Source organism: Chionomys nivalis, chromosome 10, assembly GCF_950005125.1.
Source record: "Chionomys nivalis chromosome 10, mChiNiv1.1, whole genome shotgun sequence".
NCBI classification, from domain to species: Eukaryota; Metazoa; Chordata; class Mammalia; order Rodentia; family Cricetidae; genus Chionomys; species Chionomys nivalis.
This window is the reverse complement of record NC_080095.1, coordinates 28,225,402-28,249,991: the sequence shown is the minus strand read 5'-3', so window position 1 is coordinate 28,249,991 and position 24,590 is coordinate 28,225,402. Positions and strand designations below refer to the sequence as shown.

General features: G+C 44.3%; 1 protein-coding gene across 2 annotated transcripts in view; it reads right to left on the bottom strand.

Annotated features, from left to right (window-relative positions):
- Ptpn21 (protein tyrosine phosphatase non-receptor type 21) overlaps positions 1–24,230 on the bottom strand; it is a 62,772-nt gene extending 38,542 nt beyond the window's left edge. Inside the window, exons 1-3 of one of the 2 annotated variants that reach the window (XM_057782651.1) lie at positions 24,023–24,230; positions 20,135–20,496; positions 1,550–1,719 (exon numbers count right to left, since the gene is read on the bottom strand). In XM_057782651.1, coding sequence (XP_057638634.1) covers positions 1,550–1,719; positions 20,135–20,314 — 350 coding nt within the window. In that variant the 5' untranslated portion in view covers positions 20,315–20,496; positions 24,023–24,230. Of the gene's footprint in view, positions 1–1,549; positions 1,720–20,134; positions 20,497–21,132; positions 21,265–24,022 lie in introns of those variants that run through there. The other variant, XM_057782652.1, reaches the window with a different exon arrangement.
- Positions 24,231–24,590: the final 360 nt, after the last annotated feature.

The window sequence follows — 24,590 nt, the reverse complement described above, 5'->3', positions numbered from 1 at the left end:
AAACAGGGACTTAAGATGCAGAAAGAAGATAAGACACGTACACAAATAACCATAATAGGAGGCTGTGACACTAACCACAAATCCAAAGATAGCACAGGGTAAACAACGTGCACCCCATCCTGGGGCATCCCAGAGCTTCACAGAGTCAGATGGATATGAGAAAGACACAGGACACAAAGATAAAAGGTACGTGATGTTTAGGACACTGACATCGCCCAGCCTGGCTCCAAAGTAATCTTATTAAGTAGAGTTTAAAAGATAAAGCAGTGGTTAAGTTTTAGACATCTCAGGCAAACTCAAGCTTTCACAGTTTATTCCCCCCTCCCCTTTTTTTTGGTGTTTCAAGACAGGACTTCTCTGGGTAGTCCTGGCTGTCCTGGAACTTGCTCACTATGTAGACCAGGCTGGCTCCAACTCAGAGATCCGCCTGCCTCTCATCTCCTCTGCCTCTTGCCTCCTGAATGCTGGGATTAAAGGCATGCACCACCACTGCCTGGCTATATATTTTTTTTATTTCTTAGATGCTGGAGGAGGAAGCATGGACCCTGGGTACGCCAGGCAGGATCCTCCACGGGCACAGAGCATCACACAAAGCTTAAAAAAAAAAAAAAAAAAACAAGACTTTTCTTACCATTTTGTTTTGTCTTCAGGAAACTTTACAAAAGAATTTATAATAGCTAAGTTCTAGAGCTAACCTAAGTGTTCATCAGCAAGGAAAGGATAAAGAGAACACAGACACAAGGGAATTTCTTAAAGCATAAGGAAGAATGAAGTTATGGTATTTGAAGGAAAATGGGTACAACTGGAGTTAATCATACCAATCTCTGAAAGACAAAAACTACACATGCTGTTTCTCTCATTTCTTAACAAGGTCATTTACTGTAAGCGAACATGGAAGCAGAAATGGGGCTGTGTATGGGGCACACGGGAACTGAAGGGACAGGAAGGGACACAGAAGGGGACAGTGGAGGCACACGGAAGGAGCGTGCTGAGTGTAGCACGCCTTCGCATGGAAACCCATGGAACCCAGGAGGACGAAGCAAAGCCAGACACTGAGCTCCTGCACTGTCCTTTCCCTCTGCTTTTGCCCCTTTAAGTGTATTTCCGCTGGTATCCTCTGACCACGTCTTCTGCTGCTGTGCCCTCTGTGCCCATGAGCTCCCTCTACAGAATACAGCCCTGGAGTCAGTTATAAGAGCCCGCCAGTTCCTTGAGGAGAGAACACAGAGTTTACACATTCTAAATCTCTCCTCTCCCACTTCTTTATTACAAGGAACCAGAAGCAGAACAGTGAAGACCTGAAAGAGGATATCGTAGGAGTTCACCACCAGGGTGAGCCGACCGCCTTTCCTGTGCCTTTGGGCCTGGTGAACCATAATTCAGTCTGACACACCACATTCCAGAACCTCCCTAGGAATGCGGTGACTAAAGCTGCGGGCTGGAGGGCAAAGTCAGTCACGGGCTTTTATCTGAGGGCCTTTGACCTCAGCTCCACTCTTCCTACCTCACTGGACTACTTTCTCAACCCAGGCGGCAGGGAACTTCTCACCTGGTAATCTCCTGCTGCAGCTGGGAGACGGAAGGCACATAAAACACCACTCCAAAGTAGACAGTGGGCTCCAGCGCGTGTTTATCCAACTGCTTCTTCAGGGGCTTCTCCAAATCCACCCAGCGACGCTGGTTCTGCTTGTTGTAGTACCACAGGCTGAAGTAAGTGACCTGGAAGGAAGGAGGGAAGGTCACTGAAGCAGGCAGTCGTGTACAAAGATTTCCACTGCCAAAGACCAGGGACCAAGTGCAATAGCCAAGGCTTATAGAAGAAGAAAAAGAGGGAATGCCAAGCTCCATTTAGAGAATAGTATTCAGGAAATAGAGGCAGGGGGAAAAAAAGATAATTGTATGTCATTTCTTGAACTAAAAACAAAAATGCTGAAGGAAAAAAAAAAATCCTGATTTTTTTTCCATTACCAAAACGCTAGTTACCATTATGAAAATATATTAACACGTGTGCACACTCATGTGTGTGCAGTTCAGAGGATGAGTCGTAGGAATTGGTTCTTTTTCTCTAAAATGGGTTCTTGGGAATAAAACTCAGGTCCTCAGGCTTACGTGGTAAGAAATTTTCCCTCCTGGGTCATCCCAGTTGCCCTATGCTACTTAAAAAGCCTTAAGTAGCCCTCTACCCAGGATAACCCTAGACCATGGCGCTGACCCAACTTTTCACTCTTCTGGGATTTGACTTCTATATAAATAAACCTGCTTCACGTAAATGTCAGACATTTAGCAACAGATGCAATGACAGCTCTACCTTGCCCCTCCAAGTACCTTAGATCAAAATTCAAAGCAACCAAGATGTTTTAAATTCCCAGTTTAATGTGAAGAGTGAACTCTGAATTAAAGAGCAGAATGTGGGTGGAGATGCCCCCCCACACACACATGTCCTGTATGCGGTTCTATTATTCCGTCTCAAACAAACACAGACCCCACAGAGAAAAAAAAAAACCATGGTGCAGTCAAGTGACCTACAGGGACTACTAACTGGGTTTGAAGTTCTGGACCACAGTCAGACTGGGGTCACGTGCCTGGGACCTCAGTACCCGGAAGGCTACCTACTGCATCCCAGCGCACACACGCAGAGCAAACTGGCATTCAGACTGCACTTGCTGTATAATAAGACTATTAGGGTAAGTCAGTAGCAGCCCTGGCCTGGTCAACCTGAACGGGTATGAAAGCACTTCACAGAGGAAATGGAAGCCTCTGATCACTGCTAATATTGATCTCAAAATCAATCACAGATCAGGGCCATTGGAAAATCACAGCTCTGCTACTCTAGGCCCTAGAGCAACACTGTCACATGGAAGCTTGTGCAGTGACGGACATGTGCCATATCTGTCCTGTCCGACACAGCAGCTCCCGGCTACAGGTGGCAACTACTGCCTCTGAGGAACTGTGCTTCTTAGCAGTGTTCCGTTATGCTCTTGACTCAAAGAGCTGCAGAACCGTACTGGGTAGTTTAACTTCACAGCACCAGTAAAACTTAAAAAGAAAATAACTCTGGTTATTTTATTTGACCTGCAATACTTATTAAAATCAAAATGAACTTTAAGCCATGCATGGTATTGAATGCCTATATTTCCAGTATTTAGGAGACTGGGGCAAGAAGACTACAGTGAGTTCAAGACCAGTCTTGGCTGCACTGTGAGTTTACGGCCATCCTGGTAGGATACACAGCGGAACCCACCTTTAAAAAAAATGAAATTAATTAATTAAAGTTAGACATGGCAGCTCAGACCTGGAAAGTGGAGGCAGGAGGATTGTGCCTGGGCTATAAAGCAAGGCCCAGCCTCAAAAAGAATTTGTGTGTGTGTGTGTGTGTGTGTGTGTGTGTGTGTGTGTGGTTTTCCAAGATAGTGTTTCTCTATGTAGCCCTGGCTGGCCTTGAACTCACACAGATTGGTCTGCCTCTGCCTCTGAGTGCTGAGATTAAAGGCGTGCATTTTAATGGGCCAGAAAGATGGCTCAGCATCACTGGCTACTCTTGCAGAGGACGCAGGCCGCTCACACCATCTAAATTCCAGTTCCAGGGGATCACATGCCCTGTTCTGACTTCTGAGAGCAGCAGGCAGATACACAGTACACATACATGTATACAGGCAAAATATTCAAACACATAAAATAAATCTAAAACTTAAGAATTTTTAATTTCCATGGATATTCTCAACACTTATCATTTTTACAAAGAAAAAATACCTTAATATTAGTTGATCACTTTCTATAAGTGGAATGTTCCTACTGTTCCTTTATTTCTACAAATAGAATACTGTAGAAATTCACTAAGTTTGGTTGAATGAATAGTCTCTTATTCCTGTCACCCAAGAACAGCTTGATCATCATATATCCACCTGTATCCCAAGAACCATAGGCATAAACCCCAAAGTCAGTGACTCTCCATTCACTGCCCACAAGGCACCCTTGCCAGAATTACGTGGAGCTCCTGGTGCCCTAGAAAACTATTAAGTTCCTAGATAATTCTTAAGCAGCCGAAGACGGGCAGCATCACAGCATCCACACTATCCACCAGCGTTATATAGGCGTTTCTACAGCCTACGTTTACCTACGCAGGTGACACCTCTCGCCTAGCACTCCTGGTTCAGGGAGGACAATCAAATTCGTCTGGGCTACAAAGTGAGCTTCAGTCCCACCTGTCTCTCTCTCTCACACACACACGCACGCACACACGCACGCACACACGCACACCTATGCTTGAAAAGTTGCATGGGTATCAATTTCTTTTTACTCCATGAAGTAAATAAGGTGAAAAGTTCAGGTCCACTGCTGTTTTCTGTCACCCATGGATCACATTTCTGAGAAAGCAACTACTGTTCCTGCCCTTCTCCAATTTACAGAACGGACAAAACCCTGGCTGAATAGGAATGGCTTGATGCTTCTGTTCCAGAGTTCTAGGCTTGGTTTCCAGCAGGCAGACGCTAGCTGTGAATCAGTCCGGCCTGTTTCCTTGAGCATAAGATAATTCAGAATTCCAGCGTGGGACATGGGTGGTAAACCAAATGATGCTGTGAAAAGGACATTAAAATATGTTTTTGTCTTTAATTTTTTTAAATTTTAATTAAATTTATTTTTTAATATTTCATATAATATATTTTGGTCATACTCCTATTTGAGAGATGATTTTGTTTTGCCCACTCTGCCAAATACCAAAAAAATTTAATTATTGGTTCCTTCCTCCAAAAATCTTTTCTGCTTCTAATTTCAAGAATTTAGATGAGCAAGGCAGTGGTGTTGCACACTTTCAATCCCAGATCTTGGCAGGCAGAAGCAGGCAGATCTCCAGGTTTGAGACCAGCTTGGTCTACACAGTGAGTTCTAAGACAGCCAGGGCCACACGGAGAAACCCAGTCTCAGGAAACAGTAACAGTTTAGAAGGAGTATGACACTTTTTTAAGCACACATGCCGATCCTGTCTTCCGTCCTAGGAACCGCACTTGGGGATAAACACAGACCGCACTTGCCCTACTATGCGCACCACTTCCAGGCACCTAGTCCTCATTTCCATTCAGTTTTGTCTGAGAAAAAAAGGTCTCACTATGCAACTCAAGAGGACCTCAGATTTACCATGTGGCCCAGGTTGGCCTCAAACTCACAATCCTCCCGCCTCTACTTTGTAAATCAAACATTTTCCTTCTATAATGATAAATAAGCCCAGAGTAGACATGCCATAGGGCTGAAAACTGTGCGGGCGGGTCATGAAAATACACCCTCTCTTGGGGCTGGAGAGATGATCACTGGTTAAGAGCACCGGCTGCTCTTTCACAGGGCCCAGGTTTCAGACCCGGCACCCACAGGGAGGCTCACAAGCACCTGTAACTCCAGTTCCAGGAGATCTGATGCCCTCTTCCGGTCTCCACAGGCACTGCACGAACATGGTGCACACACATAAATGTAGGCAAAAAACATATATACATAAAAAATAAATTAATTTATTTTTTAAAATTAAGTATATCATCTCTTAGCCAGGCACTATGGCACATGCCTTTAATCCCAGCTCATGGGAGGCAAAGGCAGGTGGATCTCCTGAGCTCAAGGCCAGCCTGGTCTACACGGAAAGTTCCCAACTAGGGCTATGCAGTGAGACCTTGACTCAAAAGACCAATGCTTTACCGCCCCCCAAACATATCATCTCCTTTAACTAAAATTAAAGGATCTTAAACTTGCTCTGGGTATATTTCTTTTTCCTTTATATACATTTGGACTTGGCTACTTCAAACACAAAGATTTAAATAACCAAATATAGTGGTCATACAACAATTCTAGCACTCAGGAAGCAATGGGATGTGGGTTCCGGGATGTGGGCTACATAGTGAGCTTCAGGTTAACTTGGGCTACAGTGAGAACTTGCCTCAAAATAACAAAAGCAACAATAAAAAGAGAGGTAGAGAAATTTATAAAATTTCCGGAGACCAGCAAGGATAATAAAATGATAAGCTGTACCCCAACACAGCTATCCAGATGATCCATTTCCGGGAGACAGAAGAATGGCTTGCTTTTTATCAAGCTTTATCTGTAGTTTCTTTATCGGCAGCAGATGTCTCCAAAGCCAAATAGACAAACATTTTCTACTCTTGTCCTTGTTTGTACCTACCCTTATTTGTGGGCCTTCAGAAAACTTTGTCTGCCAGTAACAGAGAAGCTAACTGTGTTTCCTCTGGGAAGCTCTGCCTCAGGGCAGTTAGGGAACAAACCCACCCTGAATTCAACTCCAGGACTGTCAACCAGCTCTTCAACAAGGGACTTCCCCAGCAAGCCCAGCCCCAGCTCTCCACAGGGGCGCTCTGCCTTCCTCAGAAAGACCGAACCACAAGAGTTCCACTACTTGTAATGGACTTAATCACTGCTTTCCGTGATTCCGTCTCCGCATTCCCCTACCCACCTTCCAAAACTTTCTTTCTTTTCTTTCTTTCTTTTCTTTTCTTTTTTTTTTTTTTTTGGTTTTTTCGAGACAGGGTTTCTCTGTTGTAGCTTTGGTGCCTGTCCCAGAACTAGCTCTTGTAGACCAGGCTGGCCTCGATAAAGGCCTTCGCCTGATACGAAATTCTTCAGGTGACTCTTTCTGTCTGCTCTTGTGGAAAACACACCCTAACAGAAGCTTCTCAAATAATGACGCTTCTGGAATTCTCACATAAATTTACACTGATTGTTAACCAGATTCCTTTTGTTTTAATATTTTTATTTTATTGTATGTGTGGGGGTGCCAGTTGTGCGTCTTGTTACCACAGAGATCAGAAGAGGATGTTTGATGCCTGGAACTGGAGTTAACAGATGGTTTTGAGCTGCATGTGGGTGCTGGGAATTGAACCCAGGTCTTCTGGAAAAGATGCTCTTAATCGCTGAGACACCTCTCCAGCCCCTACGAAGCTTCTTCAGTGCCAGATACTTTATCTTTCTTTCTTTTTTTTTTTTTTTAAGATTTATTTATTTATTATGTATACAACATTCTGCCTCCAAAGAGGGTGGCAGATCTCATTACAGATGGTTGTGAGCCACCATGTGGTTGCTGGGAATTGAACTCGGGACCTCTGGAAGAGCAGCCAGTGCTCTTATCCTCTGAGCCATCTCTTCAGCCCCCTATCTTTCTTTTCTAGTTTGTTCAAAACACACACACACACAATAACCTTCAAAAGTATTTGGTGACTTCCTCACGCAGTTTATAAATTCTCACTACTGCTCTCCTTCATCTGTAGATCGCTGCCTGCTGGGTAACTAGAGCAAAGACAAAGTTAAACAGGGCTTGGGGGTCTCTTCAGACAACATGGCTGCCTCCCTCGTCACACAGTGAACAGAGGCCAGCTGCTCTGGGCAGGTCCACATCCGAACAGAATGCAAACCTCTTCCAAATTCCCTGGTCATTTCTTGTCTAATTATTTTAAGACTCTTTTTTATTACTATTTTTAAAATAGACCAGGGAGATACACAAATTAACTGGAGGTTTTTCTTAAGCCACTAGTGCATTATGTTTAATAAAAGTTAATCCCATGTAAAATTGCAAATATAATTTTACCCTGGTGCCTCTCTTCAACCTGCTGAAGTTAGAAGGTCTTTCGTCAGGACAGAGGTGAGAGGAGACAGCCCAAGATAAAGTCGATCCCAAGCAGAGATCACCTGACAAAGGTGCTTAGCAAAGCTCTAAGCTAATTCTAGCCCTGCACTGACGGCCACTGGGAGTCTGCCATAAATAATGAAGTATGGAACCTCTTTCCTTCCCTCTAGCAGATGGCAGTGGTCACACCGCCTCCACACAACAATCCCTCCCCTTTCTGTTCAGCTTTTCTCCGTATTCTTCTCACTTTAGTCAAATTACATACTCTGCATTTTATAGGCAATAAGTCGTGGGAAAATAACAAATATAATTATACTCGATTTGACCAAACTGAAGTCCAAGTAACTGAACTCGGAATGTCCAGGTTCCTTCACTGTAGCTTTAACATTTAAACATAGCATGCAATGATAAGCCAAAACTGGAGATTTATTAAAAGGAAGTCCAAAGGGGGAACAGGACAACTGTTTGCTTGGATAAACCGCTCTCATTTTCCCATTACAATCCCAACTGGATACTTTGAAGCATGTGATCACTGTAAACAAGATAATTTTAAAACTATATTTTGGGACTGAAGATTTAATTCCATACTAAAGACATTGCCGAGCAAGTTACATCCCCTGCACTAAAAGAAAAAAAATTCTTGGGCTGGCAGTGTAGCTAAGTAGTTGTGCGGGCTAGCCATGACAATCTAAGTCTGGGCAGAAAGGAAGTTCTTTACTTTCAACCATTATCACCTGGGACCCTAGCCTTTGATAAATTTAAATGGAGTCTAGAGTCTCAATAGTTTACCCTGAGACAATGCCTGGCAGGCCGAGATTACCTGAGCCCCACCCAAGAGCAGACCATTCAAAGGAATTCCTGGCATTCCAAGCACTGTAGATAGAAACACCTGCCAGCACTTCACCAGGACACCCTAGACAAATGTCAGCCAATCCAGGGTCCTGAACCTCAGAGACCCCTCACCCCCACCTTTACTACTACAAAAACCCAATTCTAATTGAGCTCGGGACTCTCTAGATATTCTAATACGTTGGACGTACGGAGAAACCGAGTTTGCAAACTTGATTAAAATAAAGGCTCTTTGCTTTTACATATGGGACTTTGTCTCCTGTGTTGGCTTTTGTGGGGACCCACGGATTTGGGCATAACAGTAGTAAAACACAGCCATAGCACATAGCAGGCTATGGGGGCTGATTCATGGCACCACTCAGCTAACTATAAAAATAAAACAAGTCTATCTATATTTCTTAGATGCCCTAAATTCATTTACTCCTTCAGCTCACATTAACTGATCACCTCCTAGGTGTCAAATGCTACCCTGGGTGCAAGCAGACAGCACTGAAGCAGAGAACAGAGTCCCTGTTCTCCCAGGGCTGTGTCCTGGGAGTAAAGACAAGCAATGTACACATTTACGCTGGCTAAGATGCGCCCGAAGGAACCTCTTCCTCATACTGGGTTGCCTTACATGTCTCAACAAGGGGAGGAGCTTAATCTTACCCCAACTTGATATGCCATGTTTTGTTGATACCCAGGGGAGGTCTGCCCCTTTTGGAGCAGAAACAAAGGAGGAATGGTTTGGGGGTGCGGAGGAGCAGAGGAGAGGTGGGGGAAGGGAATGGTAAGGGAGACGGGAGTCAGGATACAAAATATACGAATAAATTTAATTAATAAAAAACTAGATGCACCCTAGAAGAACATCTGATTCTGGGACTAAAATACCACCCTGTTTCTAAAGAGTAAACTAGGATTAAATAGAAAATTTTAACATATAAACAAAGATAGGCGTGATAGCCAAGATAAGTACACAGAATACAGACAAGTGTATTCTGTATACTACTGTACAGAAAGTCATTCTGGTTAGAGCTCACAAAACTGAGGGCCATCAGAGCTTCTCATTCCTTGATCAGTTTGTGCTACCATAGGGCATCAATGTATCTCATCCCAATAAATGGGTTATGGATATTTTGTTTTTGTTTTTAAATCTTATAAATTTCAGATCCTTTGGGCCTGTTTATGAACTTAACTCAAACATCTATGCTTTCTTTAAGATTCATTTTTGTAAGCCGGGCGGTGGTGGCGCACGCCTTTAATCCCAGCACTCGGGAGGCAGAGGCAGGCGGATCTCTGTGAGTTCGAGGCCAGCCTGGTCTACAAGAGCTAGTTCCAGGACAGGCTCCAAAACCACAGAGAAACCCTGTCTCGAAAAACACCAAAAAAAAAAAAAGATTCATTTTTGTATTTTATTTGTATTTTTGTATTTTGTATTTATGGGAACTGTTTGCCTGTGCATATATATGTATACTGTGTGTATGCCTGGTGACAAAACAGCCAGAAGGGGGTGCTAGACGTCCTGGAAGGATCCCCTGGAACTGTAGTGAGCTGCCATTTAGGTGCTAAGAACTAAACTCTGGTCCTCTGAAGTGCAGCAAACACTCTTACCCACAGAGCTGTCCCCGCTGCCCACAGTCATTCCTTACTATGACACACGCTCCATGCTAGGCATGCTGGCCCACACCTATCACACCAGTGCTTGGGAGGTACAGACAGGAGGATCGAGAATTCAAAGCTATTTTCTGGTACACAATAAGTTCAAGGACAATCTGGGCAAACAAATAGGGCTGGCAAGACAGTTCTGTGGGTAAAGGCACTTTTTGCAAAGCCTAACAACCTAAGTTGAATCACTGACAACCACGTAAGTGGAAGGAGAGAACCAACCCACACAAGTCATCTGGCTTTGACATGCAAGCTTCTGCATGCACACACCCACACAAATGCATGCACACACCCACACAAACGCATGCACACACCCACACAAAATAAATGGGATCTTTTTTTGATGTTATACTATCCTAACATAAAACCACTTTAAAAGGTATACTAGCAGTAAAAACACAGAAAGTCAAATATGTAACAGTTAAATAATACCTGTGGATGCAAAATATGGGGAAAGGAGAATTAAAGTTATTTTCTAAATAATTTACATCAAACCTGGCAAGAAGAGAGATGTGTGGTATGTATCTTAATTCTCAGTAGTATACCTCCAAACTGACATAATTTCCCCATTTATCTTTTCTGGCTCATTTCCCCTTAGTATATTGCTAGGATCAATAAATTTACAAGATGAAAAAGAAACTGAAAAAGACTTAAAGAAAACTAGCTCAACACAAATTAAAAAAAAAAAAATTGTCACCCAACAAGCGTCTCCTGAACACTGCTCACCTTTGGCTCCTCATTGGTTAGGCAGCAGAGAAAGCAGGAAGTGAACTGTGGGCTCCAGTAAGCACATGTGAAGCACCAGACACAGCTTGTAGACAACCAGTGCCCCCCAAAAGCTACGTTTCAGGGACGCAAACCCACACCCATTTTGTTCCCTCCAACTGCAGCTAAATTGAAGGGTACAAAGTCCAAGTTGTTAAAAATGTACATTAACTAATCAAGTCAGAGCCTGAGCAATCTAAGTAGTATGTAAATGAGCCAAGACAAGCTGATCTTAGATTCAGAAAGAAAAAGTGCCAAACACTGTGATGCATATCTGTAATACCAGCACTCAGAAGGCTGAGGCAGGAGACGGCAAGTTCAAGACCAAGCTGAGCTACATAAAAGGACCCTGGCTCTGAAAGGAGGGAGGAACAGCAAAAACAAAGAAAAAAAGTTTTTGCCAACCAGTTTGATATTACTGTCCATTGTCTTAGCCTGTTTATTATTCAAAATAACTACTCTGTCTACACAGCAATACACACTGTGCAGGGAATACAAGTGATGTACAAACCCTTGATGAATTATTTATAACTCACATTCTAACTCTTCTTCAGGACCTGTGACACAGTTTTTTCTAGTGAAAATAGTATTTTCAGAATAAATTTCAACAGTCTCTGGATAGTTTACTTGTTCATTGAAAGATAAATGAGGATTAGGCATGGCGTACACCTGTATTCCCAGCATTCCTGAGCCTGAGGCAGAAGGACCTGGAGCTCTAGGCTAGCCTAGGCTACATAGTGAATGCTTGTCTCAAACACTGGGTCTTGGAGATGGCTCAGCAGGTAAATAAAGACACTGGCCGAGCCTGATGACCTCCTGAGTTCGGTGCCCAGGAACCGCATGGCAGAAGGAGAGAATCAACACACACATACACATACACACTAAAAAGTAAATAAATAAAGCTTAAACAAACAAAAAGAGCCCAGAGTCTGTAATTTCAGTCAATTCCAGGAAAGTGCTCTGATTTGGAGGCTACCCTGGTAAGTTCTAGGCCATCCTAGGCCACAGAATGAGACCTTATTTGAAAATTCTAAAAAGTAATTAAATAAATAAGCTAGGAAAAAGCTCAGAGATACAGTACTGGCCTTGTCTGTTTAAGGACATGTGTCTAATCCCCAACACCAGAGTGACGGCAGAAACGAGAAAAGTTAACTAGAAAGGCAACCTAACATTTGTCAGCATGCAAAATGCTTGAAGAACAGAACAAGAAAATATCTGCAAACCCAGCACACTATAAGAAAACAATGAGTCCTTGTTATTAGAAAAGAAAATGCCATATTGAGGTAAGGTGCACATCTGACAAGAAGAATGAACTAGAAGGTTCAATAAACAAATGGCCCAGGAACTCAATGTTTACAGGAAGTGTGGGTCACAGCCCAGACACTGCAGATCTGTCACATGCTCACTATCCCGATGGGCACAAAGGCGACGCCTGGTAGACAACACAGACATTGATCTACGATCCATGTCACAATGGAGGAACTCTCACTCATGACCTCCCTCTCCGCCCCATCAAGGAAATGAAGCTGGTGAAGAACCACTGAGTTGGAGGCTAGCGTGGATGTATCCCAGGCAAGCCTGGCACAGAATGAGACCTTAACTCAAAACTCCAATAAACAGGCATCTGGAGAGATGGTTCAAGGGTTAAGAGTACTGGATGCTGAGTTCTAGTCCCAGCACCCACATGGTGGCTCACAACTGCCTGTAATTCCTGTTCTTAAGGATCCAGTGCCCTTTCTTTTGGCCCCTCACAGGCACTGCACACAAGTGATGAACAGATTGCATGCAGGCAAAACACCCAGACGCACAAAACTGAACTAAATCAACTGAAAAAGAAAAGCAAAACAAGAGAACCCTACTTCAATAAATAAGTAAATAAGCGATGGCTAATAATAATAATAATAATAATAAGCAATGGTCTTCCTGAGCCCTATGAAGGAAAGTCACAGAAGAAAATGAGTTCTGTTGGCCTATAGACTGTCTGAGTAAGTACAGCCTACAGCCTTCAACAACTGTCTCAAAAAAAAAAAAAAAGAATCTGAAGGTTCACAACACATAGAAATGCCGAATTTTTGATGTCTTTACTTCATCTTTACAAATTAAGTACACGTGTGGAAATACTCTTACTATACTCCAGAAATTGGTATTAAGTATTTTGTGTCAAGTTTTAAAATGAAGGTCAGGAGGCTCAGACAGGAGGCTAGGAGTGAAGGAAAGTCTGGAACATACAGTGAGAGACCCTTCAGGGACAGAGACAGACAGAACGCGGTGAGTGCCCCAACCTTCAGGACTTCCTGGTAAGCAAACACATGCTCCAGCCACCTGCAAATCCCAATACTGGAGCACAAGTATCTTACATTATTAGCCCTTTGCTTTGTGTTCCTTGAGACAGGGTCTCAAGTATCCTGTGCTGGCCTTGAGCTTGCTAGGTAGTCCAAGATGAACTTGACCTTCTGATCTGCTTGCTTCCACCTCTCCGGGGCTGGGATTATACGTGTGGGCCACCATATTGAGTTATATGCCTTGCTAGGTACTAAACTTGGGGTCTGTGTATGTCAGACAATACACCCTAGTAGTTGAGCTACCCCGATCTGCCCTTAAGTTGATTAAACATCAAACTAAAGTTGCATAAAACTCTATCATTTAAGTAAATGGGTTTCCAAATTCGATAACAAATGATTCTATATTATGTATTTCAGATGCATACAAATATCCATGCTTATTCATATGACTCTCTTATTTACTTATTTTTTAATGTTATTTTTGTTATCAAGACCAAACGTACCTTCATTATCAAGAGAAATGTAACAGAATGGGACTGGCAAGTTAGCTAGGGAAGAAGTTTGTCCACAACACTGATGGCCTGAATTTGTGCCCCAGGATCTACGTGGTAGAGAGAACCAACTCCTGTAAGTTATGCCCTGACCTCCACATGTGCACCAAGACATATGCGTACCCACACCCACATGCATGAAATCAAAATGTAATTTAAAAGATTGTTTAACAGAAATCTAAAAATCAAGAAAATTTCTTAGTCATTTATGATTGACCTTCGGAGTTTGAAAACTGTTCAGGTAAGATGTCGATCTAAAATTCCAATCCCTCTAGAAGGTTCCGTAACTCTCAGTGAAATACTTATCTTTCCCCATACCACAATCTTACCTAGCATACAAATATGTACCCAAATTCCATTTGACTACTCATCACAAAACATTCGCATGTGATGGACTCTTTCTTAGGCTTCGGTTATTTAATGACTCCTGGCAAAAGACAGAGAATGCACATGAAACTCCCACGTCTTCTGAGATTCCAGTGGAGATAAGACCAGAGGATAGCTGGAATACCTGACCGACTGACTTGAAATGGAATACTCCCAAGCCAAGAGCACTTCCTAGACCAGGGGGGAAGCTGACCCTGCCTGACACAGCAATCTCCCTCAGAGTCAGCAGAGCTAGCAGGGTCTATGTTTCCAGAAGAATCCCCAAAGTGACAGTGAAATGTGTGCAGCTCTTTTCAGGATCGCTCGTGCTTCCGTAAGTAACCTTTTACCTACACTTCATAAGCAAGTCCAATAAAGTCATTGGCATCACCAATAAATAAACAGCTGGAGCTTAGAGCACCTGTGTTTCTTGCGAAGGAGCCTGTTTAGAGTCCCAGCACTTGCATGGTGCCTCACAACCATCAGTAACTCTAGTGCCAAGGGATCCTACACCCTCTTCTGACCTCCGTGGGCTCCAGACACACACGTGGTGTAATACATACATGCAGGTAAAATATGCATATGCACAAAACAACATAAACTTTAAAAAGTCTTTTTATATATATGGTAAACTGGGGGTACAGTGGCCCCATCCATGACATCCCAACTACTCAGAGGCTGAAGGGGAAAGATGGCAAGTTTGGGGACAGCCTGGGCTACATAGCAAGAGCAAGCAAGCAAGCAAGCAAGCAAGAAAGAAAGAAAGAAAGAAAGAAAGAGCAAATATGCAAGAAAGAAACGCGGTAGAGAAGATGAGGGGAGGGGGATGAGGGAAGGAAAGAGAAAAGAAAAGGAGAGACCAAGAAAAAAGAGAAAAAAAGCAAGGGGGAGAAAAAGAATGGTGTTTTTGTAACCGTGTACAAAGTTTTGGAAACGCTCCACTCTCTCCAGGAAATGAAATCACAGAGCAGAGCAAAGCTGACCAAATGAATGGCAATCATACCTATCATTCTAGGTTTAGAAAGCCAATCCTGTGGTTTAAAGTAAATGGATATTCATTCAGGAACTATGTGCAATAAGGAGGCAGGCACTATTCCAGACATCAGAAATACATCTGGAACAGAGATCCTGTTCCAATGGAGTTTGCATGCTAAAACAGAAAGTACTGAGGTCTTTGACACACTAAATGCTATTTAAAACTCATTTCATAAAGATCTATAATAAAACTCAACCATGTAAGCAAACACCCAAAGCCAGGAAGTAAAATGTAAGAGAGAAAATTTTATTTGCATCATCCATCTTCAAAAAATGCTCTCACAATAATTTTAGAGGCTGCTTAGCATTTAATTCAACTTTAAATGAGTTAGTCATGTGCACATGGAATAATCAAAGAATATTCTCCCTAAAGCATCTACACACAGAATCGTGTGCTTAAGTGCACACGCACGTGCACGCAAACACACACACTAACCCTTTAAAAACTGTGAATGTGTAAGATTTAGGGTATAAAACCGCCCCCTTCTGGGATTTCACAGCGTCCCTGTACCCTAATTGGGATTTTAAAACTTGGAGAAGCAAATGTAAATTTAAGTCACAAGGACCCCAAAATCAAGGCAGGATAGACAAGAAATAAGTGTGCAATAAACCTAATTAAAATCCAAACCATTGTAGCATAATATTGTTAAATAAGACTTTCTCTAAAAAAGCATACTCTAAAGAAAGTAATATAAACTGAGTCCAGTATTTCACAGCCTAGGATCTGGGCTGAGCCGAAGGGACGCAAAGAGTAACTTTCCAACACTCTGCTGTCGGCGATGGGCAAGGACACCGCACAAAGGACTGTGTCAGCTTGTGTGCAAACAGTGCTTCAATTGTGGCGGCAGGCTACCATTTCAATATCTGAGTACTGTGCAAGCAGTACGGCTAACAGTGCCGGCTGCGAGAATATTCTGTGCACGCGCACTCTCCCAGTTAATAACAGAAGAACTCATCCAAAGAGAATCCGGCCAGTCCCTGCTGCAACCCGGGTCACGTAAGCACGGCGCAGGCACAGCACAGGCACCGCAAACGAAAACAAAAGGTTGGGCGTGGTGGCTCATGCCTGGAATCCCAGGACTGCCTGGGCTGTACAGTGAGACCTGCCTCGGAATAATAATGACAAGTCTAATGGCTAACACAACGAGAGTCCCCTAACATCAGGTGCTCTGCTCAGCGCTACACTTTAATATCACATTCTTTTCCTGTCTTTTGTTTTGTTTTTCGAGACAGAAGGTTTCTCTGTGTAGCCCTGGCTGTCCTGGAACTCACTATGTAGATCAAACTGGCCTCGAATTCACAGAGATCCATCTGTCTCTGCCTCTCAAGTTTTGGGATTAAAGGTGTGCACCAACACTGCCCAGCTTTAATATTAATTTTTTTACATTTCTAATTGATTTATTTATTGTTCATTGTTTTTATTGAGCTATATATTTTCTCCACTCCTCTCCCTTCCTCCCCACTTCCCTTCTACCCTCTCCCATGACCCCCATGCTCCCAATTTACTCAGGAGATCTTGTCTTTTTCTATTTCCCATGTCAATTAGAAATATTAAATTTTTAAACCACCACAAATTTTCAATTTTAAAAACTGGTAGACATGATTTAATATTCAGTGAGTGACAAGAACTGGTATCCAATCCGATGGGACTGCAAACTGTCTCTGGACTCTACTGCCAAACAGCCTTCTGAGGAGCAAAGTGAGGCAGCTCTGCTGACACACTGGTCCGAGGGAAGGGACTTTTCCCCACTCAAAAGAACCTGCCTGGTTCTGGAGGCCCTGGAATTTCCTTCTGAAACCACACCCTTTTCAAGGCAATACCTCTTCTCTTCCCGAGGCTTTGCCTCCCGTGCGGCCTCCTTTGGGGCTGGAGGTGGATCCCAGAGCACAAAAACAAGGGGCGCTTGGCAGCTCCATGCTGCAGTTTAGGTTACTGAAGGGTCCTGGTTTTACCTATCATCCTGAGGGAACTGGGTAATCCTTACTTATTTTTGGTTACGATTATAGGGGTTTGTTATATTATTGTCTGTTCAGCTGATTTCTTGAAACAGGCTCGGGCTAGCCTCAAACTTAAATTTGAGATCTTCCTGCCCTAGACTCCTGAGTAAAATACTAATAAATGCTAAAGTCCCTGGCTCTAGCATTATAGGGCATTATTGTAAAGTCCTTATTGCTGCATTACAGAAGCAAATGGTATTTAAGTAAAAAAAAGAAATAATTTTTTCCTGCAGCTTATATCTGACAGCAGCAAAACTCTTCACCCAAATGTAATAAACCTAGGCTTGCTTGTTTGGGCGCTAGTGAGAGAAACCAACACACTGGTAGCTCTTGTTTGAATCTTACACACACTGAATGTACACAACCGAGGAACAGGTGTTCCCCCGCTCAGATTATTTCAGAACAGGCATTTGGAAGAGTTAGGCCTGGTGTCCAAGACATCTGTTTACACGTTACAGAGCGGACCTTCTGGAGCTTTCCAAGGGAAAGTTTGCTAAACTTTCTAATCATGACTGTTGTAGAAGCTAAAGCAGCAGACGATCTTCCCAAGGACAAGACAGTTCCTTAAGAATCACGCCTGTGCTCTCGGTGTTCTCTGCTCGTCTGTTAAAAACTGGCCTCAGAGACTAATAACAGGGGCACATCCCTACAGTCCCAGCACTCCTAAGATGAGACACGAGGATAAGCAATTCAGGTCAGCCTGAGCTACATAAGGCCTTCTCTTTATAACAACAACAACAACACATTTTAAAAAGAAGAAGAAAAGAAATCTTGGGCTGAGGGCATGCCCATAGCAGATAAAGCTGTTTAATTCCTGAGCTGGAGCCTCTAACAAAAGACGGCAATCTCCCTAGGCTGCTGATAATTTTTTTTTTAATTTGCTTACTTTTATTTTATGTGTACAAGACTTCCACCGGCATAGTGCATTTTTATACATTTTGTCTAAGCCCGGTGCCCACAGAGGCCAGAAGAGGGTATGATATCCCCCTGCAACTGGAGTTAAAGGTGGTTGTGACCCACCATGAGATGCTGGGAACCAAACTCAAGATCCTCTGTAAGAGCAGTCAGTGCTCTGAACTGCCTGGCCATGATGTCTCCAGCCCTTAACAGAAGAAAAGCAATGGTAGTGAGCTCAATCCTTCCTATTTACTGAGCACACTCTATGCTTTGGTTACAAAAATGAATACACCACAGTCCTTAGGAAGCTGACTCTCTCTCTCTGAGTGTGAGGGGACACCTGGTGTATTTTGATGAACTTTATGGGGGTGGGAGGGACAAACTGGGGATGGGGGTGCAGAGATGAGTGAAATACAAAGATGGCCTATTAAATGCAAATAAGCCGGATAGTCCCTGAGGCCCACGCTCCCAGACTGGTTTCCCTCTTTCCTACTTGGTGGACCTACCAATTCCCTTCCAAGGCTCCCCTATGCTTCCTCCTTCTGAGCTCCCTGGACAGCCTTGCCTCTCAGCTGGCTTCCATCCATCCAGCTGGACTGAGATCCCAAGCCTTTCTCCTTCAGCCTGGATCTCTCGCTTGGCCTTCCACAAAGCATACCCACATCTCTGATCAACATCTCCAGCTCATACCAAGAGGTACCGACTGGCACCTCCAACCTAGCACTTAGGGCCCGAGCTGAACGCAGCTCTGTCTCATCTTTACTCTCTTAATTACAGTCCCCACGATCTACTGCAAACCTGAGAACCAACTACGACTCCTGGCTAACTCTCCCCCAGTTGTCTGGTTGGTCCTCCACCTTCCACCCATCTTCTCTCCATCCCAGAGCAAAGGCGGTGGCTACAGTCTGCATCTGAGCTACTGTTTGATCAACCTCAAGAGGACTCATTTAGGCAAAACCACACCTTAGTCTAAATAGCCTCCGTTGTCTTCCCTGTTCCTAACTAGGTAAGTCGAAACCTTTTAACAACAAAATGCCTCTGTTACTTTTATAGGAACAAAGATTTGCAGCCTGACAGGACCCCTTTGCCTAGCCTTTAAGTCGCAGCTCAGATATGACTTTCCCTAAGGAGCTTTACCTCCACTGTCTCTCCCCACCCCCACCACTATGAGAACGAGCATTCGTGCCTGCCTTCTTCTCACTGGACCTCCACACTGGGGTGAGCTACTGGAACCTCTGTACACGGCTGGCACTTAAAAGTTTTCAAATGATCAACTGATTTTTTTTTCTAGAACACAGTTTAACTATTCCTGACTTCATATGAACTACAGTATCTACGTGGGGTTTCCAAATATAACAAGAGTCGTTTAAGAGCCATTTCTTCTTTTTCCTAGCCATCGTTCAAGCAGCCAAACACAGGGAGGGTCCCAAGTCTAGAGTTCTCTTACAGTACTTACAACAGAACTTTAAATTTAGGACCTTGTGGAGATGTGCGAGGACGCCACAACGTCCTGCTTTCCTACGATTACTGTAATAGACAATTAGTGCTTACAGTTTTACATGTGCTTTAAGCCACAGCCACTCTGAGTGCAGACTGTGCTGTTAGACCCATGGTTCTGATGGAGGAACTGGCGCTCAGAGATATCAAATAACTTGCCTAAAGTTATAGAACTAGTTGGTGAAGAAATTAAAATTCAAACTTCTGACAATATGACTCTGGAATCTCCACTTGGGCAACAGAGAATAGAAAATAAATGTTGTACAGATGAATAACTCCATGCACGCATACATGAAGACAGTAGACTGACCAGACTGACCCAACCAGGCTTTGATAGTAGGTGGGAATTTGGATAACGCAAAATACATGCATATTTGATTCTCCACAGCCTTTATGGAAGGCACGGGACTCAAACACGTTAAAAAGATAGACATTGTAAATTCTCTTAGGAGTGCCCCCAAGGAGTAAGACTTTGGCTCCGATCTCTTCCTCACTGGGAGGGGAGCTAGCAGATTCACCATCCAGCAGGCACAGACAGGATTTGCTTCCAGTGTCAGGCAGGCTAGGATACACAGCCACCATGCGGTAAGGAGAGATGACATGCCAGAGAAAGTGCAGCCTCCTTTGCAGCTTACCTCCCTCAGCTCCAGTCTCTGGGCTACAGCTTCTAGGCTCTCCTGGCCGGTGCTCTCCACAGACAGCGTGAACTCCACAAATTCATTATTGAGCAGCTGGATCCGTGCAACCAGGCAGCTCTTGCTGGACACAGTGTAGCGCCGGGTGCGTTTCAATTTCAGTCCAAACGGCAGTGGCATCTTCTCCCTTCGACAGTGGAGGGACCAGGAAGGAGCAATCCAGCAGTGATGGAGCCAACTAAAAGCGACCCTCTCGCGTCAGAACAAACTCTAGTCTCCAGCTGCTCACCCAACAGCCGTCACCGTCATTAAAAAGCAACCGAGTCTCCGGAGGCCAAGCGATGGGAGCATCCACGCCAGCGCTGAGGAAAGAGGGAAGCAGTTACTATGGACTTTGCCATTAAAATTTTAAAAAGAAAAAAAACAGATGGAACTGAATCTAAGGAATAAGCTCTGCCTCAGCGCTGGAATAGGAAAGCTCTAACAGGGAGGTACCAGGAAAGTTTATCAGGAGGGTTGAGGGTGGGGCCCAGGGTCAGACCCCACCCCTCATTCTACCTCACTCACTTCTGGAGATAGCAGAGATAATGCCCAGCACATCTAGAACTACAAAAACATTAGTGGTTGTCTTGCTAGTTTAGAGGAAAGGTTGTTTTTCATAGGTAACTATCTCGAGTTTTCCAAGACTTAGGTGTCTTCAGTCCCCGACTCTGTTTAAGTGCAGAACCGGTCCTTCGGGCAAATTAACCCTGTACCCCAAATGGGGAGAATAATCCCATCTTTCTAACATATGGCAACTGTGAGGTTCAAAGGAGATGGAGTGCTTAACAAGAATTTCTAAAGCCCCTTCAGGTTCATCATTATCATCACCATATAGATTTGAGTATAAACAAGGTACAAGCACCCTAAAGATGCTCCTTCGAATCATAGCATTCTGAAAAGCGTGTTCTGGACTCCTCTCCCGGGTAGGGACACCTAAGGAGGCTGTGGACGCTCACCTAAAGAGAAGGGCGAGGTCCTAAACGCCATCCTGGTTAAAGAGAGCAAGCAAGACTGGGCAAGCCCATGTAGCCAAATGCAGCGGAGGGCCTCAGCTCCGGAACCTCCGAGTCCCCTCCCTGGGAGAAAAGCAAGCGGTGTTGCCTGGCCAACGGGGAATGTCGGAAGCCTCGCGAGCCCCGGAACCCTCCGCCTGCGGCCCCGTTTCCGGGCGGACGTGCTCCAAAGGGACCGGCCCCCTATGATCGGAGGAGGGAGGATTTAAAGGGGCCGGCGTTAGTCCTCCAGGCAGGGAGAGATTGGTCGAGCAGTTTGAGGTTGTATCCACGTCAACAGCAGCCCCCAAACACGCTACTTTTTAAACCATACTTGTTGATGGTAACTTCTTCGGTGAGATAAACCGGGGGCGAGCGACATCTCGGGATTTTTATGTCAACTAGAGTTATTTTCTCCTAAACAATTTGACAAAATTCTCAGCTATTTCCACCCCTCGCACTGCTGTCAGTCTCGCCCCCGCGCCCCTTCCTCCGGGGATGAATCGTTTAGCCTGGCAGGGTCCTAGCTGATTACCCGATTTGGGTGCGAGACCGCGCAGTGGGGCAGTCTGTCCCCAAGCCTCACCAGGCAAACAGAACCCAGGCCTCAGCAGAAGCAGCTCTCTCGGTCTCACGCTCACGGGAACCTAGCTGGGTATCCTCCGGCTTTCCCCACTGCTCCCAGCCTTCTTTTCTGTCCTGCTCGCCATCCTGAGACTCAACCCCAGAGGTTTTGAGCACTCAGGCCTGCGGAAGGACTGAACTAGAAAATGAGGTTTAGACTTCGCCAAACTTAACGTCTTAGAATTCCGTTCCACAAATGTGCGCTGCCGTCTCTGAGCACAAGGCTCAGTTGATGAGCATCTTGAGGAAATCTAAGACGAATCCTAAGCCGCCTCTGCCCTTAAGGAGATTACAGGCATCTATAATTATATTTAGAGCTGTATCGCTAGTAGGGACACGGTAAAAGTTTCTAAAAATTTTTGTTTATGTTTTGCTTTTTGGAGCTCTATAGTGAGGTGATCTCCCAGCCACCATTCCGGAAAGATAAAACAAGCATAAAAACAAGGGGCAGAGAGGAATGCCAGAGGGGCAAGTGGAACCTACAGCATTACGTTAACATTTGCTGAATGCCTTCCTTGGGTAAAAGCACTGTTCCATAGAAGGAATGGGGGGGGGAGCTATAATAAGATAGAGTTTCTATCTGCAATATTTTTCAAAGTTCTTTGTTGTTTCCAGAGTATAAACAGATGAAGCAGAATTTTTTTTAAAAAGGCAAGAAATTGAAAACACTTAAAAAAAAAACCCCGCACCTTAAACAAGCTTTCAACCAGAAGAGAGACCAATAATGTTCCTGTAAATTTAAAAACAAAAACCATGGGTAGTATGCAAAGTATTATCGCAAGAGACAAAGTTGTAGGTTTCAGACTTACAAACTGTGGTAACTGGAAACATTAAACAATGTGCAGAAAAAGATAGCTTCATATGTCCAAAGGGAAGACATCTTATTGGGCCCTGACAAATGTATTAATGTCTTCACTGTGAAGATGGAACTGTGCCTTAAACACAGTATACTACACTACATAGCTTAATTATTAACTCTAGTCCTGATTAGGTAAACTCAAATTTCCAGTTGTTCCTGAGATTGGAAATGTTTTACAGCATTGGGGATGAGGAAAAGCCAATTTTTCCCCCTCTTTTCTTTTGGCAGTTGTTATAATTTGCTTGTTATATTTCTGTGTTTTTCCTCCTAAGAATATCCGGTTTCTTGATTACTCATATAAAACCCACTGTGGCAAAAGTCCTGCTTAGTAACTTTAAAATTTATAATTGATGAATATATCTTAATGATATCCTAAGTTCTGTTTGACTCCTAATGCCAGGAAGTAGAAATTTAAGGTACTCTGGGGAGAGCTGATTCAGGTGTCAACTACTAAATGAAATAGGCTATAAACAGCCTTTAAAGGAGAAAAACAGTATAATTTCTCTACAAAACCATTCCATTGCTGAATAAGAAAAATATGCATACTAAATTCTGCTTCATAGGTTTGCAAACGGCAGTGTGCTCTGTTAGTGAGTTCATTTTTATTTTCTTGTCCATATTCCCCTCCAAACGTTTCTCAAATCCACTTTAAGCCTGAATCTCACAGGATACCCACCCCAAATCACTCACCACATGTTCCTGGAACTTTGCCACTATTCCTTTAGCATTAAATAATCACTGAAAAGTAAGTATCTGGCATTTTTAGAACTTGAAATGAATCCTATGTCTCACAAAACATTTGTGCATTGGTAATCTACAGTTAAATGGCCTACAAACAAAACAACTATTTTCAGAGTGAAATTGCTACACTAAAAAAGAAAAAGAAAACGAAATCTGTCAGTAATTATTAGCTCGTAAATGTTCCGAGCGTGTTTTTTAGCATTATCAATTATCATAAGGTTTTCTCATCGGGGGCTGGGGCTAAGACTGGCGTGCTCAAAGAGGCCAATCTAATCAGGGTTTGCAGAAATCACCGAAATTTGCAGATCCAAGAATTCTCCAGGAGTAAAGACGCTTTACTCCAAAACCGAAACAAGGAGTTGCCAAACAGTCCTTCCTTTATGCCCCTTGTCGCCAAAGTTATCCGGCAACTTTCATACTCCACATTCCGAGATAGTCCACATATTCCGAGAGGCACAAATATGCCCAAGATTTCAAACTCTGATCCAGAACTAAACCGCAGTCATCCGCGGAGGAGTCCGGAATAGAAGTTGCAGACTCTTTTTAGAAATGACTCTAGGAGATCAGAGCGAGCCTGCGAAGCAGACTTCGCTCTTTGTTACGCCCCTGCCCGAGTGCCCCGCGCCTCACCTGCTCCCGCTCCCGCCGGGTCGGGGCTGCGCGCCGGCTCTGCGTCCCGCCTCCCCGGGCTCCGCTCGCCCGCCTGCGTCCGGGCCCGTGCACCGACCGCACACCTTGCCCGCACCCGCCCGGCCGCGGCGGGACTCGCTGGGGAAGCTCAGGGGCTGGGGCCGGAGCTGCGGGGCCCGTGTCCCTCCCCCTGGGCCGGGCGCGCGGATCCGGGGAGGCGGCGGCGCGTGACCTCAGAGAGCTGGAATGCGGGCGGCGGGGCGCGGGGGAGGCCGGACAGCTGCGCCCGGCCGCCGGGGAGGGGGCGCGCCGCTGCTGTTTTTAACCGTGTGACTAGTTATTTTAAGTTTCCAAATAAAGCAGAGCTTTAAGAAATAAAAAAATTTTTTAAAAAGGGAGGGGGACGTTATTTTGGGTCCAGGTAGAAAGGGATCTGGTGCTTTGAGTGGTGGTCTGTAAAGTAACTGGGGTTACTGGTGTATTATTGTACATTGCTGAAGACGGTTCAAAACGTTCTACACCCGCCCCCGCCCCCCTCCCTTAGTGCCTGCTACTCCAGTAAGTACAC